At 40.1% G+C, this 16,083-nt stretch overlaps 1 protein-coding gene across 1 annotated transcript; it reads left to right on the forward strand.

Moving 5' to 3' along the window:
- Positions 1–1,532: 1,532 nt before the first annotated feature.
- LOC139458802 (flavin-containing monooxygenase 5-like) lies at positions 1,533–13,507 on the forward strand. The gene is made up of 5 exons (XM_071240224.1): positions 1,533–1,790; positions 8,943–9,308; positions 9,612–10,166; positions 10,955–11,120; positions 13,251–13,507. The coding sequence occupies exons 1-5, from the start codon at positions 1,533–1,535 to the stop codon at positions 13,505–13,507; spliced, it is 1,602 nt and encodes a 533-aa protein (XP_071096325.1).
- Positions 13,508–16,083: the final 2,576 nt, after the last annotated feature.

Genomic DNA, 16,083 nt, shown 5'->3' on the forward strand with positions numbered 1-16,083 from the left:
TTTGGTCCAGTAGTTCTGGAAATTCTCGATATTGTGTTAGTTTTTCAGTTTTAGTTATATTTGAAATGCACATTTGTCAGAAAGTTTAACGCAATGATGTTTGTTTGTTTGTTTGTTTAACGCCGCACTCAGTAATATTCCAGCTATATGACGGCGGTCTGTAAATAATCGAGTCTGGGCTAGAAAATCCAGTGATTGACATCATGAGCATCGATGTACTCAGTTGGGATACGATGACATGCAACTAACCAAGTCAGCGAGCCCGACCACCCGATCCCGTTAGTCCCCTCTTACGACGAGTATGGGTTGCTGAAGACTTATTCTAACCCGGAAACCCGGATCTTCACGGGTCTAACGCAATAATGAGAGAGAGAGAGAGAGAGAAAGAGAGAGAGAGAGAGAGAGAGAGAGAGGGAAGGAGAGAGAGAGAGAGAGAGAGAGAGAGAGAGAGAGAGAGAGAGAGAGAGAGAGAGAGAGAGCGTGTGGGTACTGGAATGCTCTTTGCTTAAAATATACAGGAAACAAGGCGTTTTCTGATCATCAGACGGATCATGATAATATTGTTTGTTTTTTTGTTTAACGCCGCACTCACCAATATTCTAGCTATATGACGGCTACATAAAAATGATATAAATAGTAATAATAGAATCATTCTCAGCTCCCTGGGGAGTATACAACCCAAACTGCCTGTTAGGAGCTAGAAGGTTAACAACCATATTGTCATCTCATCCTACGGGTACCCATTCACTGCTGAGTGAACAGAGGCGCATTTCGAACAAAGTCACTGGACCTATGCAGACGCCATATGTGTTACATGTGCCTCGGTGTTGGGCAGGACCGAAGCCCTAGAAACTCTCAGGAGCCAACTGCTTCACCTCACCTGAGGGGGCACGGGTGGCCCAGTCGTCTGAGGTACCGCGATTCGCTGTGCAGAGTTGCGTCCCTTGGGCACGCCAGAAACCTATGATTGTGGGTTCGAATCCCGGTTCGCCCCGATTATGTTCCTAGGTATGTCAGCACCATACACATGCACGTGCGTTTCACCGAAGTGGTAAACGTCTGAGACCTGTATCACTTCGGGCTTTCCTCCCACATTAAGCTGACACGCCGCGATGTAACTGGAAAGCGGCGTTAAACCCAACTCACTCACTCACTCACTCACCTCACCTTATTTATTGCCTGTGCTCTGTGTACAGGACCACGTGCCACCACGTGCATTCATCTCAAAGGCAATTGCGTCTTAAATTCATTACGTGAGGGGGGTAATCGCATAGCCATAAAAAACGTCAAACAGGAAAAAAATTGAAACCAATATTGTTTTAAACCATGCCTGTGTTGATTAAATATTTTTGGAAGTTATTTCATTGTAAATATTGTTTGATGAACAAAGAGTTTGCCGCCGTGTTAATGCATCGCATCAAATGTTTTCTTGTGTTTCCCCGAGAGACCAACAACGCATGTTTTTGGTATTATGTAATGAGGCTGGTTCGGCCCTCGCCAATTTAGTTTGGTTCCGAAATAAAGGATTCAAAATGGCGAAGCGTGTCGCGATCATTGGAGCCGGGTGTAGCGGTCTCACTGCCATCAAATGTTGTGTTGACGAAAAGCTGGAGCCGTTTTGTTTTGAGCGAACTGACGAGCTCGGGGGATTATGGAATTTTACGGAAAAAGCCCGCGAGGATCAGGGAAGTGTGATGAGATCGACTGTCATCAACACCAGCAAGGAGATGATGTGTTACAGCGACTTTCCTATACCCAAAGAGTACCCCAATTACATGCACAACACGCAGGTAAAGTCAAAGCCTGGGACGGATTGACCTGGCGCTTATTTCTCAAGGAGGAACTATAAAGGTTACATATGTTGTGACAACATGTGCATATATGAATTTAGTTTAATGGGATATCGATACGCATGAATGGATAGGATTGGAACATTTGAATTGAAGTTGGGTGTTTTTGGTTATATTTATGTATTTCATAAAGACGAAAGACCGATGTTATCTTGTGGTAGGGCTCATTTTGGGTTTTATGTATGAAAATGCAATGATAATTAATGAATAAATTAATGTATGGCACAGCGCACTCGTCACAAATCAGGTAAAGTTGAGCAACGTCGGTCATGGAGGGTCCTTGGATGGTTGGCCGCGTTTCGGCAGCTTGGCTCCTGAAACTTTGAAACTGAAACTGACTTTGTTGTGTTCACCCATCAGTGAATGGATGTTAGCATTCTTGTGCCTAAAAGGCAGCTTGGTTTGTATACTCCCCAGGGAGCTGAGAATGATTCTTGAGTGTACACTGATCCAGTGACCAGGATAATAATAGCGCTTTGAGCATGCCCCTGTGTGGTGTGGAAATATGCGCAATATGAATGTCCTATTATTATTAGTAGTAGTAGTAGTAGTAGTAGTACATCGATGATGTACAACCCTCTCGCATTCACCAGCCCACATTACACAGCAAACTCTTATGAAACGCTGAATCATCGTACAGGTCAGCGTTTTCGACATGGGCCTCGGCTTTATGTCCTATTAACCATGCAATATTAAAATCGGCCAGTTAAATTCTAGTCATGTATTCACAGCTTGTGTAGAGTTGGTATAGTACATCACGTGACAATTAAACGGCCACCATTATGTTAGAGTCATTTCGTGAAATCTATATATATCGCTCGACATTTAACAGGGGTACCCATAGATAAACTCACTAAACAATACATGTAGCACATAAACTTTAAAATAGTAAGTTATACACAATGGTAAGCAAAAGCAAATTCTATGAACAGGTCTTCAGGAACCCATGCTTGCCGTAAAAGGTGACTATGCTTGTTATCGATGTTGTTTATTCCGTAATGAGGCCACCGGCCCTTTAAACAAGTATGTACACACTCACAGATGTATTTGACAGAGCGCAAAAATGTTTGCCTTATGGTGTACAATAATTTACAGTAATACAACTTAGGATAATTAATGACATCTTTAAAATATCTATTGCGTGTCTTAAGTGCTAAGAAAATATATTTCCCTAGACTGTTAAGTAAAGGCGGATTCCAGCTTGAGAATGGCATTTAAAGTTTTTGCTGTTTGGATTGACACGTTAATACTTTGAATGGTGAAATGATGTCTCTTAAATCTGCATAGAATGGACATTGGAGACAGAAATGGTATATAAAAAACTATGCAAAATGGAAAAAATCTTAAATTTCTGTTTATGTAGTACTGTTGACCTATTTCTATTATTAAAGTATGCCTGGAGCATCTAAATTTAGCTAAAGCTTCAAGATAGGTCATATTGCGAATACAAAAATCTTCCAAACCATATTCTATTTTGTCTATTTTAACATGTCTGCAAAAGTCTAACTTTGGAGAAGATGTAATATTATCATTCCATATCTGAACATCAATATCTTTACAGTGTTTTACAAATTGGTCAATAAATAAATCAACATATAGCCAACCCCTTGATAGAGCCAAACTTCTCCCAAACCATACTTATATAACACGTTTTTAACATCATAAGCCCAGCATTTTTTCCTCATTTTGGCCTTACTGAACTCCAAGTGGTGCGCATGCTTAAGAATAGTATTTGATTTTGGGCTCAGCAATCGCAACCAATAAGTGATTATTTTCTTATATTGAGAAACCTTCACAGAAAATCGCCCAACCTCCCCTCTCGCCGCTTTATTCGGGATTTGACGTTTAAGACCCAATACTAATTTACAAAACCTGTCATGAATTATATAAACATCTGGGGATAGGTGGAAACCCCATACCTAAGATCAATATAATAAGATTGGCATGATTTTAATATCAAAGACATGAAGCTGTGTACTTATAATTATAGGAAGTTTTTGAAGCATAAAATATTTACATTGCAATATTTGGATAACTTTCCAAGCTTGTTGCGCTCATGTATTTTTGGTTAAGTAACATGAGGCAGATGAGGAAAAATGAACACCCAGATATTTATAGCTAGATACTATTTCAAGATAATTTGTGTTAAAGCGATTTTTTTCATAACACCGTAATGGTTCACCATTTCTAAAAACAATGATTTTACTTTTATCAATAGTAACCTTCAATTTCCATTTGTTACAATAAATAGCAAATTTATCTAAACGCTTTTGTAGGCCAACTGGAGTGAAATCAAACATGACAATGTCGTCTGCAAACAGCAATATAAACAACTCCAATTGGTCCATGGTAATTCCTCTTTGTCCATCAGAACTAAAAAAGTCTACAATATCATTGATAAAAAAATGAAAAAAATGTGGCATTTGAAATCCCTGCCTCAATCCATATTTACATATGAAAAAGTCTGTGTAGCCAGCATCCATTGAAAAACAAGCTTTAACGTGTTCATACTAATGTTTTGTTAACCTATACAGTCTACCTTTAATCCCACCATGCCAAAGTTTATACAATAAAGCATTTCTGTAAACAGAGTCAAAAGCAGCCTTAAGATCTATAAATGCACAATAGAAACGACCACATTTCTGACTGAGTGATTAAGTGAGTATGGTTTTATGCCGCTTTTAGCAATATTCCAGCAATATGTCGGGAATCGAACCCGGGTCTTCTTCGTGACGAGCGAACGCTTTAACCACTAGGCTACCCGACCGTCCCTCGTTTCTGAGATGAATACTTTTGGATTATACTATTCAAAATAAATATATTACCGAGGTCTGAAATCATTTCCGAAAACCCGCCTGTTCGTTTATTAATTTATCCTCAATATCAGCCCATAATGTTAATCTAGAGCAGATAGGTTTTGCAAATATTTTCCCTGCAACTTCCAGTAATGTGATAGGTCTATAGTTTCCCGGATCATTGGATCGCCCTTTCTTATAAATAGGCAAGATAACACCATATGCCCACTGGTCGGGATAAATTCCCTTCCGCAAGACAACATTATATAGTTTTAATAACATTTCGATACAGGGTGGGGGTATGTTTTTGAAAAATTCGATTGGCAAACCACAATATCCAGGTGATTTTCAAGATTTCATATCATGGATGACTTCCAGGTCTAGTTATATCAGAATCCATAAATGAATATTCATCAACCGATTTATTGATGTATTTTACAAAATCGTCGATAGTTGCATAGAAATCGATATAGTCATCAATATCACCATGCCTCCAAATAGTCTCAAAGTGACATATCCAGTCCTTGGGTGTGATTGAGTTTGTTTTGTGATCTGGGGTACACGAAAGCATTGACCAGAACTGTTTACTGTCGTGTTCACAGAAGACTACTTTTAATTTATCAACAAATATATTCAATGCATCATCCATTTTCTCCATACATAAGTCTTTATAATATTTTCGAGCTGATGTGTCATGCTGTCTGACAAATTTACTGTTACTGGAATGGAATCCACGAAGCCACCGACGAGTGGTTGCACGTGCTTCCCGACATTCCTGGTCATACCAGTTGCCTCCTCTTGATCTATTGTTCGCAGGAGTTGTAAATATTCTGCCGCAGGTGCTTGCACAGGTTGTCATCATGTTTGAAAACATTGAAGCCGCGTTATCAATGTTTTGCTGAGTCAGCTGGAAATAGAAATCCTGTAGAATTGAAGCAGGTAGATTAGTCTATTTATTAGTGTATTAATCTTTGAAGTCGTCTTTCCATATGAATCGTTGTCTTGGTGACAAATGTTCATATGTATTGGTATATGTAACATTTCTTTGGAGAGAAAAAGAAACTGGCGAATGTGAAGATTCTACTTGATCACAGACTGTAAACGATGTAAAGCATGGAAAGGAATGTTCTGTAGCCATAACGTAGTTGACTACACTCTTACCGTCCTTATCTATACATGTTATCTTTCCACATCCTGCGTCGTCATCAAGCCTACCATTGCAGATTCGCAAACCAGTTGTTTTGCACAAATCCAATAATTTAAGACCTCACTTATGTACTGTGCATTCTTGTGAGACACATGGAATGAACTCACAATCTTCGATATAGTGAAGGTCATCATCTATAGGTAAATAGGAAATGTCATCATTATCGATAAAATCATGGCAAGCACCATCCCCTGTCCCCGCGTTCAAATCTCCCATCACAATGATATGACAACCAGGATGATCTGTTTGATTTGTGTGATGTCACCGTCCAACATGTCCAACACAGGTTCTGCTGAATGTACACTTGATTTGACTGGTGTATAATATACTAGTGCCAAAAGCAGAAGGATGATATGTCGTTTGTAGTATTCACCTTTACCCACATGGTTTTATCTGTTGTGCTGCAGTTTGTATGTAAATCACAAGATGATGCAAGCTTGTCTTTTATCAACATCAAAAGTCCTCCAGAGTTTCTAAAAGCACCAACGGGTTTTGGTCTGGTTTGGTTGTATTGTGTGAATCCAGGAAGACTAAATAGATCATTCTGACCTGCCCAAGTTTCCACAAGTCCTATGACACCAGAAGAGATGACAAAGTCAATAAATAAGGATATTTCCACTTTTTTCTTTAAACCTTCAATATTCCACACTGTACAGTTAATAGCAGTTGTGTCATTAGTATTGCTAGGGCGTTGACCTACTTGTTATTTTCCCTATGCTCCGTCGACTTTGATTTCTAGGTTTAAAAGTTCTCACACATGTAAGTACCGGGTTGACCACATCAGTCGCATCTAGCTTGTAGAGTTTATTGTCTATCTGAAATTTGTCATGTTTCAAGATAGAAAAAAACTTCTTCCCTCACTTCCTCCAAGAAGGGATTGAGGGTTTGTCTAGTACGCCTCACTGCATCTGTATAATCGTGAGAGATCCTTATGGTATGACTTTTCAGTTTTTGTACTTAATAGTGCTCATAATAGTGGCTTTCTGTTTTGGAGTCCTGAACGTAGCTAGAATGGGCCTTGGTCGACTTGATTTCGTTGTTAGCCGACTGACTCTATCAAATATTATTTCTTCATGTATTTCCATTTTATCAACAATCACACTAAGCAGTTTATTTTCAGTCTCTTCTGTTAACTCTCTGAATGTCTCCTCGGCGTTATAAACAATGACATTGTTCTTTCTCTGCTGGCTATCCAGCATGTCCACTTTACGAGTTAAGTCATTAAGTTGGTCCCGTAAGTCACTATTTTCATCGGTTAGAATCTGTACCACTTTCTCTACTTGAGTTATCATAGTGTTCATTTTCTCGAAATTAGTTGACATGTATCTCATACCTTGTATTTCAGCCATCACGTCTTTGAAACTCGGTTTCAGTGAGCTGTCCGACGGAGCTTATCTCGTAGTTCGTCCTCAGCCGGGGCCTGGGTTGCTCTCAACATCATTGCTCAATATAATAAGCAATGAGACGCACACTAAGACTCCTGTTCTCAGTGCCAGGCTTGAGCCTCGCGGCATGTGCAACATGGCGGCACGCATGACTGACCGTCATCTTGCTCTGTCACTCATAAATGCCTGATACGTCGCCAGAAAAAAAACATCCAACACGTCCTCCATACGTCTCCAAATCGCAGCCCATATTCTTCGTAATTACCACGGTGACTTACGAGGTTTTGTTAGGAGTTTAACAGCTCAATCAGTAAATTCGACGGAGGTTGTTCATGTACGTAATGTCACCCTCTCACCAGGTCGTAAAAGGCGACTAACGGGAGCGGTTGGTCAGGCTCGCTGACTTGGTTGATGCATGTCATCGACCCCAAGTGCGTGGATCGATGCTCATTATATTAATCACTGGATTGTCTGGTCCAGACTCTTTTTTTTACAGACTGCCTTCATATAGCTGGAATATTGCTGAGTGCGGCTTTAAACAACAAACCAACTATAGTGAAAGACTGGCGTAAAACCATCTTCCCGAGGCAAGGGTGTTAATTGACTATTGAAGTCTAGTTTTCACCCTAATTTCCAGGCTCGATCGTAACGCCACCAGTGACAATTACGAGTTATGCCCCTTCTATGTCCCTTCAACTGACCAATCAGATTCCACCTATCGTATCACATTCATTTGCTTCAAACAAAATGGCGGCGCCCTGTCAAGACGATCTCATTGATAATCAAGATCTATTTAAGATATTAACGACGAGTAGGAGTTGTTTATCGTACAATAAAACACTGCAGGAAGACCATATGGTTGTCTGATAAACAACGACCACGAGTCGTTCATTTCTTATATAAGATATCAACATGATGTACTGCCTCTTTAAGGATGTTGATAAAATGTACACGCTCTAAAAAGGCTTACCCAAATATTAATATTGATGACTCCCTAAATAGGAAATGTCGGACAAGTCCATTTACGAACAGGTGGGTTAGGTTTGGTATTTCCCGCATATGAACACAATCCTCACGTCAGTTATCTGTACCTTTTCTCCTGCTACCAATTGTCATATCTCTCCCACTTTTGGATGCGATCGTTCGGACACTGCCTTTATCTACTTATCCCAGCTACATCTATCGGGAACAACTTATTAGGCACTTCCCTCACAAAAATAACGTCGTCCAATATACGACGTCATCAATTGCAAGTTGCGAGTACATGTTCGAATCTAAAAAAATGACGTCATGATAGAACGATCTTTTTTCGTGAAATAAACCACGGCTCGTTCTTCATTGTCTTTGTCCATTGAGCACATAGATAAAAAACATGAAAAGATTTGCAAAATATCTGTCGACGCCAAGTTGGCGGTACACATTCCTTGCATATCCTGAGTCGACCGATATCTGCGCGTTAAAATCCATGTTTTCGAATCGGATGTCTAGTTCTTTTCGCGATTTTGATTGGACTATGCACAGACTCCTTAGTCCAGCAAAAATGTAACTCCTGAATTCCAGCCTTGTTCGGCAAACGTGGAAACTGGACTTTTATAGTCGGTTAACGCCCTTGCCTCGGGAAGATGGCGTAAAACGTGATTCACTCACTCCCGTAATGAAAACAAAGATGAAGCGGGCGTGACATTGAATATTCTCTGTTGCACAGGTATGGCAGTACTTCAAGATGTACGCAGATGCCTTCAACCTGATCAAACACATCCAATACAACAAAGAGATCCTGTCCGTGAAGAAGTCACGTGACTACGAGCAGACCGGAAGATGGGATCTGCAGGTCAGAGATCACAAGACCGGAAGTGAGGAGACGCAGGTGTTTGACGCGGTGATGGTGTGCACCGGTCATCACGCCAGCAAGAACGTGCCGGACTTTACAGGTCAAGATGACTTCCAGGGGAAGATCCTTCACTCTCACGACTACAAGGACTTGACCGGGTACACTGGGAAGAGGGTGGTGGTTGTCGGGGTCGGCAATTCAGGTGGGGACGCAGCTGTGGAGCTGAGCAGGGTGGGGCAGGTGAGTTGGTGACATGGAATGAATCCGTCGTCTTTAAACACCTAAAACAGATGTGACTTGTTGTTACCCTGCCTGGTACTCGGTATGGAGGAGATAAAGCATAGATTGGTCGGCTCGGAGTCGGTATACTGTGTCTGAGTGGAGTATTCATGTTAAACTGCGGTAAGGCATCTCAGTGGGCTAGCACTATAAAACCGACATTAGTCCGAGCTAGTACAATTTTTGAACGCGACGTTAAACCCTATATCACCTCACTTTTGAGTTAACTATTTTTGTGTGACCAACTGACACTTGTTTACCCAGGTGTTCTTGAGTACTAGACGCGGGGTCTGGGTGATCAACAGAATTTCAGAAAACGGTCTGCCACGGGACTTCAACGGCCGAACAAGATTCAATAATTTCATCAACCACTCCCTCCCTTCAAAGTACAGGGCAGACATAGCCCAGAAACAGCTCAACAAACGCTTTAACCACGAGCTGTATTCCCTCAAACCAAAGCACGGGATCTTCTCCCAGCATCCTACAGTAAACGATGACCTGCCCAACAGAATCGCGACTGGCCTTTTGAAGATTAAGGCTGACATCAAGAGGTTTACCAAGACTGGCGTGGAGTTTGTTGACGGGACGGTGGAAGATAATATAGACGTTGTCATACTGGCTACAGGGTATGTATTCGGCTTCCCGTTTATTGACAAGTCTGTGATCGATGTTCAGAAGAATAAGGTCAAGATGTTCAAGTATATGTTTCCACCTGACTTGCCGAAACAGACATTGGTGGTGATTGGGTTTTGTCAACCTGTCGGCGCCATTATGCCCATTACGGAATTGCAGTGTCGCCTGGCAACGAGAGTTTTCAATGTAGGTGGAGATTATTATGTTTTTAGAAAGTCGTAATTATTCACAAATGGTCCTCAATTTTTCTTTCAATTATGATATGTGTCAGCAATGTGTCAGAGTGAGTGAGCAAGGTTTCACGCCGCTTTTGGTACCCATGTTAGCGTGACAAGCGAATGATATAACCACTAGGGTGCGGTGAGGTAGCCTAGTGGTTAAAGCGTTCGCTTCACACATTGTACCCATGTGGGGAGTTAAACCAGGGTGTTCAGCGTGACGAGCGAATGTTTTAACCATCAGGCTATGCCCCCCCCCCCACACACACACACACACACCTCCTCTGTATTTTGATTGTCACAAGAAAGCCAATATGCAAGACACCTTCCCACCCACCCACTCACACGAATTCTTCCACAAAACGAACCCGGAGTTTGAAGCTCAGGGCTACCAATGCCTCAAACCCGTGAAGGTCCGGGGTAGAATAGATCTTCAGCGACCCATGCTTGCCGTAAAAGGTGACTATGCTTGTGGAAAGAGGCGACTAATGGGAGCGGGTGGTCAGGCTCGCTGATTTTGTTGATGTCATCGTATCCCAATTTCTTGGATCGATGCTCATGATGTAAATCACTGGATTGTCTGGTCCAGTCTCGGTTATTTATTGACCGCCGTCATATAGCTTGAATATTGCTGTGTGCGGCCTTAAACACACAAAAAAACAAAAAAACAAAGAAGCCAATGCCTCCAAACCTCCAACTCTCGTGTTGTCTCAATCGTGATTGTTGAGTAGTCAGTTCACCTATTTATGTCGCAAGGGCACGTGCATTCTCCCGTCAAAGTACGAGATGTGGGCGGACATTGGGAAGAAGGAGGCGGCCATGGCGGCGAGATATGTCGAGTCCCAGCGTCACACAATCCAGGTCGACTTTGTTGAGTTCATGGACGAACTGGCGGAACTTGTCGGATGTCGACCGAACATAGGTGAACGAATTATCTCCCCTTACTATAATGGTGTAAAGGAGATCGGTAGAGCCCACTTCCGACTACAGTTCATTTCCTCTACAGTCAGTCCCATGACAGTAATTGTTGTAAGGGACCAGTGACATGTTCCTTGTCAGATAAAAATCATAATTCCTTAAGTTTATACATGATAGTGACAGAACTGAACCAGCCTTCATTCAGTCTTATGCTGAAGTCATTAATACCTCCAGTCTTCCACAAGGTAGGGTCCATCCAGGTGCAGTGCATGATACAAAATGGCAGATTTGATCTATAAAAAAACGCAAATGATTTTCAACACCTCGTAAATAAACTTCTGTCGATAAACGTTCTGAAAAAAAACAGGGGAAAACACAAGCATGTATGACAAAAGAGGCCGCGGACTCCGTACTTCAACTTTTTCTGAAGAACCTTAAGGTTGTAGTTTGTTGTGTGTTTTTTTGTTGGTTGGTTTTGTTTTGAGTTTTGTTTTTGTTTGTTGTTTTTTTGTTTTTGTTTTTTTATGCTGTTGTTTGTTTGTTTTTGTTGTTGTTTGTTTTGTTGTTGTTTGGATTATTTTTTTTAAAAATTTGGTAGGGTGGGGGGTATGCCTTAAAACTGAGGAATTAAGTTTATCATCCAACATCGAACTTTTGAACTGGTCCCTAAGGTGGGATGAATCGACTACACTCGGTTACTCCCATCCCAATGTATAAATCCAAACTCCATAAGAGACAAAATCATTACAATAAGAACTTTAAATGAAGCAGAATAATTAAAAATACGTTGCATAGGTGTATCGTGGTAGTAAATAACGGGAAGAACCCTCAGACTAAAATGATAACTATCAAGAAGCTTAGCTTTCATTTGTCTTTCGTTTATTTTGATAAAAAACAATTAAACCACTGACTTTGCCAAACACATGGCTTACTGATAACAACAAAAAGATTATTCATTTACACTTGCAGAAGCTTTTAGCCAAGGATTAACTAACTTATTTCCTTTGAGAAAACAGATTTCTGAAAAACACTGGGGAGTCAATTAATTATCAGATGTGTTTTTAGGAACTTTCTATAACTGAAGGTGTAATAAAGTGTTCTATACACAATATGCATTTAGTTAAACATGGTTGAACTGTTGCACAGTACAGAACACAAAGTGTTGAGTTTTAGAAATACTGTAAACTACGGTTATAACGAACTCTAAGGGACCCCTTATATTAGTTGGTAATAACCATAGTTCGTTATAAGCGTATATACAACGCATATACAAAAAATGGGCGGGACCAAAATATAGTGTTCGTTATATCCGTCAGTTCGTTATAAGCGTGTTCGTTATAGCCGTAGTTTACTGTAAATTGATTTCATGTTGTTCATCAGCTGTTAGAGAACAGAACTCATATACGTGTTATTTGTTTAGAAATGATTTGTTATTATACAGTGCTTGTTCATCTGCTGCTGCAGTATAGGACAAATATTTCTCAGAAATAGTTTGCTGAAATGTTTGATATTAAGAATAGTGCTTTTATGTTATGTTTGGTCATTGAATATAATAAATATGTTTAACTCTCTCTTATACTCCTTATCCTACAGGCTGGTCTACAATGTTCTGAAGGGGTCGGTCTCTTATCAGTGGTGCATAACCTTATTTTGATAAACCAAACGAACTGTAGACGACAGTGGGCCCCGGAGATCCCACTCACTGAATATGGCTTACGAATTATCTCACCATAAAGTCATAAACAACCACATATGTCCCCTGCACGTGAATGAGAAATGATCTCACCTTGTTAATGTCTGAATATACTGGTTCATACCCCAAACAAATGTCCAGGGCCCGGTTCCACAAAGCAATCTTAGCGCTCGAATTGACGTAAGTCAGTGTTAAACTATATGAGTTACGATCGTCTTAACGCTAAGATAGCTTTGTGGAACGGGACTCAGGACTTTGAAACGTTTTAAGGAATTGGTATGGCTCATCTGTCCCTTGAGAAGGAATGGCGTGAGGCACCACGAGCCTTTGTATTAACAGACCAATTTTGGATTTGAGAATCCTTAGAATACATAACGAAAAGTTTCCATATATTCATTTGTCTTCAACCTATATGAACATTGTTCAACCTCTCTGTCGCAGGTCGACTTTTCCTAACCGATCCGAAACTTGGACTCATGTGTTTGTTTGCGACAACCACCCCCTACCAATACCGCCTGAGGGGGCCGGGCACGTGGTCGGGGGCTCGGGAGGCCATCATGACCCAGACAGATAGAATGGAGTACCCCTTTAAGACCAGACCTCTCCCTGAAGGTACAGAGACACAGTCGTCCTACAGACTCCTCACACTGGTGCTGCTAGTGCTGGTCATTGCCGTTCTTTACCAACTGTTCTTTTAGAGAGGTGTGACGAGTTTTTTTGCTCGTCGTTGTATCATCTTACATTCAAAGATTTTCATAATTTACACAGATGGCGCTACGCTATGCTTCCTAGGCGTATAGGGAATTCAAGATTAGGGAACTGTCAGCGGTTTTTTTTGGATTGACAATAGAAAGCTTTCTATTTACCATTAGCCTGCTGAATTATTTTCAAACTTCTTGGCCCTGTCTGCTGGATTAATTTACCCAAAGGCGCAATGAGGGTTGGTGATTTCAAATGGTTTTGCTTATTAAAAAAGGGACATTTGAACCAATATGTTGCACTTTAATACCCAGAAGAAAAATACACATTGTCATATGTAATATCATTTTCAAACATACAGAGGTTAAGAACAAAGCGAACATAAATAAATATCTTACATTTTCTTGCACGTACCTGAATTACGTTATTGAAGGTGAGATGCGTTTCATATTAGAAATATTAAGTTTAAATCGTTAAATTTGTGCAAATTGATTTTGAAAATAAAATGTCCAAAATATTAATTTTACCTATTAAGTATAAATTCGTATTTTGTATCAGCAAACAACAGGGAGATGGTAAATTATGAACCACATAAGTATGTTTGTCATCCAGGGTAAGACACACTTAATTTTCAAGGTCATCATGTCAGTTGCGGAAATGAGAATATTCGGGTTAATATAATGTTTCATGTTATAAAATTTGCAGGATACAATAATCGACTACTAAATACTCTCAAATCCTAATTTCAAGTGTTTTGGATGAATGTTTTGGAAATTTAAACATACAAATTCCGTGTCGTAATACTAGCAGACCGACCACAGTATAAAATATTGCTACTCTATAAGCGAAGTTTTCATTGCCTTCATATATATACCCTGGCGAAAGCTTCATATTCAGTTTGATGTAACGAGAAATGAACGAAACCTAAGATCGCGAAATCGCTGCAATTTTTCAGTAAGTGCAAAAGTCACCGGATGTGATGTCACAGACGGGTAGTCTGCTGATAATCGTTCGTTATAAAATATTTACAGTAAATTTGGAAATATTTCTTCTTTCACACTCAGAATAAGTACAAATAAGTACATAGTATTAGTAATTATCGCTCATATGAGATTACAATGTGACTTTGACGATATAATTGGCATATTGTTAAACTGGCTTCACCTTGTATGCTCCCGTGACCCGGAAATGGTAGTAGGTGTATCAACACACCGCATGCACGTTTCCCAGTATCTTTTTTTTTGTGAAGTTTTGTTTTTATAAGGATCACCCTTTTATGTAACAAATACATGTATATCCGACGCAAATGATTCTACGTCCAGATATCTGAACGACCACCTTACACAACAGGTGCGCGGATGGGCGTGACACATATTTCTTCAAAATAACATTCATGCTATCCTGAATGTGATCAGGTGTTCGTAAAAGCATGATGCATATAATTTAATGATATAATTAATACATATTTTCAGCTTTAGTTTCTCATAAAAGTTGGGATATTTGAATGTTTTTTGCTCTTACATATTATATTTATAATCCAGGTTCATTCTGTTAACACTACTCCAGGTTCATTCTGTTAATACTCCAGGTTCATTCTGTTAACACTTCTCCAGGTTTATTCTGTCAACACTAATCCAAGTTTATTTTGTCAACACCTCTTCAGGTTTATTCTGTCAACAATACTTTATGTGTGTTCTGTCAATAATATTTCAGGTTTATTATTCAGGGGTGTTGCTTTCCAATTATGAATACAATTTATTCTGATAATTTTACTCAGATTTTCTTTTTATGGAACATACTGTCCCCATTGTTGCCTCCGTTGTCATTGAAACTGATGATTTCGACTGATCTTGACAACGTAGACGCTGGAACATCTCGATAGGGACAGGACTATCAGGTGATAGGGTACTGTATTCTGCAACTGACTCACATCCATAAAGTGTGTGTAAATTCACGGCTATCACCAAAGACCCGAGGACATCCCTTTACAGATGAACTTTCGCTAACTTGACTGACCAATGAATGACTGACAAGAAGCCGAAATGACAAGCCAACCAGAAACAGATTTCCCCAGCTTTACTGCATCAGTTCCAAACTGGCCACTTCCATTCCAGACTAAGCTTTGGAAAATATTGATTCAAACTTTATAAACTGAACAAAAGAACATTCCGAAATGTCTAATACATGGCCGAAATTGTATGGCTCTACTTACGACGCGCTATGGAAAGTTCCTTCCGTTTCAAATGTTTATCCCTTTGAAGCGAGGACGATGTTTTTGACGGAATCTGTCGTACGGACGGGTAATTGTCGTTGGGAATACCCATGTTAACCTTTTCGAGGTTTCATAATTAGAAAACACATTCAACTGTCAGTTTCCCGATATGGTAAGCGACGCACTGATTGGTCGGCTGAAAGGTCGTTCTGACGTGACCCTGGTGGGATGTCCTCAGGTCTTTGTTAAGCGGTAGCGAGAACTAAGATCTGCGTTTGATGTTATTGTATATTGTTTGTTCTTAATAAAAGATATTTTCTGTCCACAACGCAAAATCATGATGATACCGTCTTTATCAATACA

The sequence above is a fragment of the Haliotis cracherodii genome, unplaced genomic scaffold (assembly GCF_022045235.1).
Source record: "Haliotis cracherodii isolate W230 unplaced genomic scaffold, xgHalCrac1.p SCAF_13, whole genome shotgun sequence".
Classification (NCBI taxonomy): domain Eukaryota; kingdom Metazoa; phylum Mollusca; class Gastropoda; order Lepetellida; family Haliotidae; genus Haliotis; species Haliotis cracherodii.

Coding starts and splice junctions, on each gene's coding strand:
- LOC139458802 (XM_071240224.1), top strand. CDS start 1,533: ATGGCGAAGCGTGTCGCGATCATTGGAGCCGGGTGTAGCGGTCTCACT. Junction 9,309..9,611: donor AGCTGAGCAGGGTGGGGCAG/GTGAGTTGGTGA, acceptor TTGTTTACCCAG/GTGTTCTTGAGTACTAGACG. Junction 10,167..10,954: donor TGGCAACGAGAGTTTTCAAT/GTAGGTGGAGAT, acceptor TTATGTCGCAAG/GGCACGTGCATTCTCCCGTC.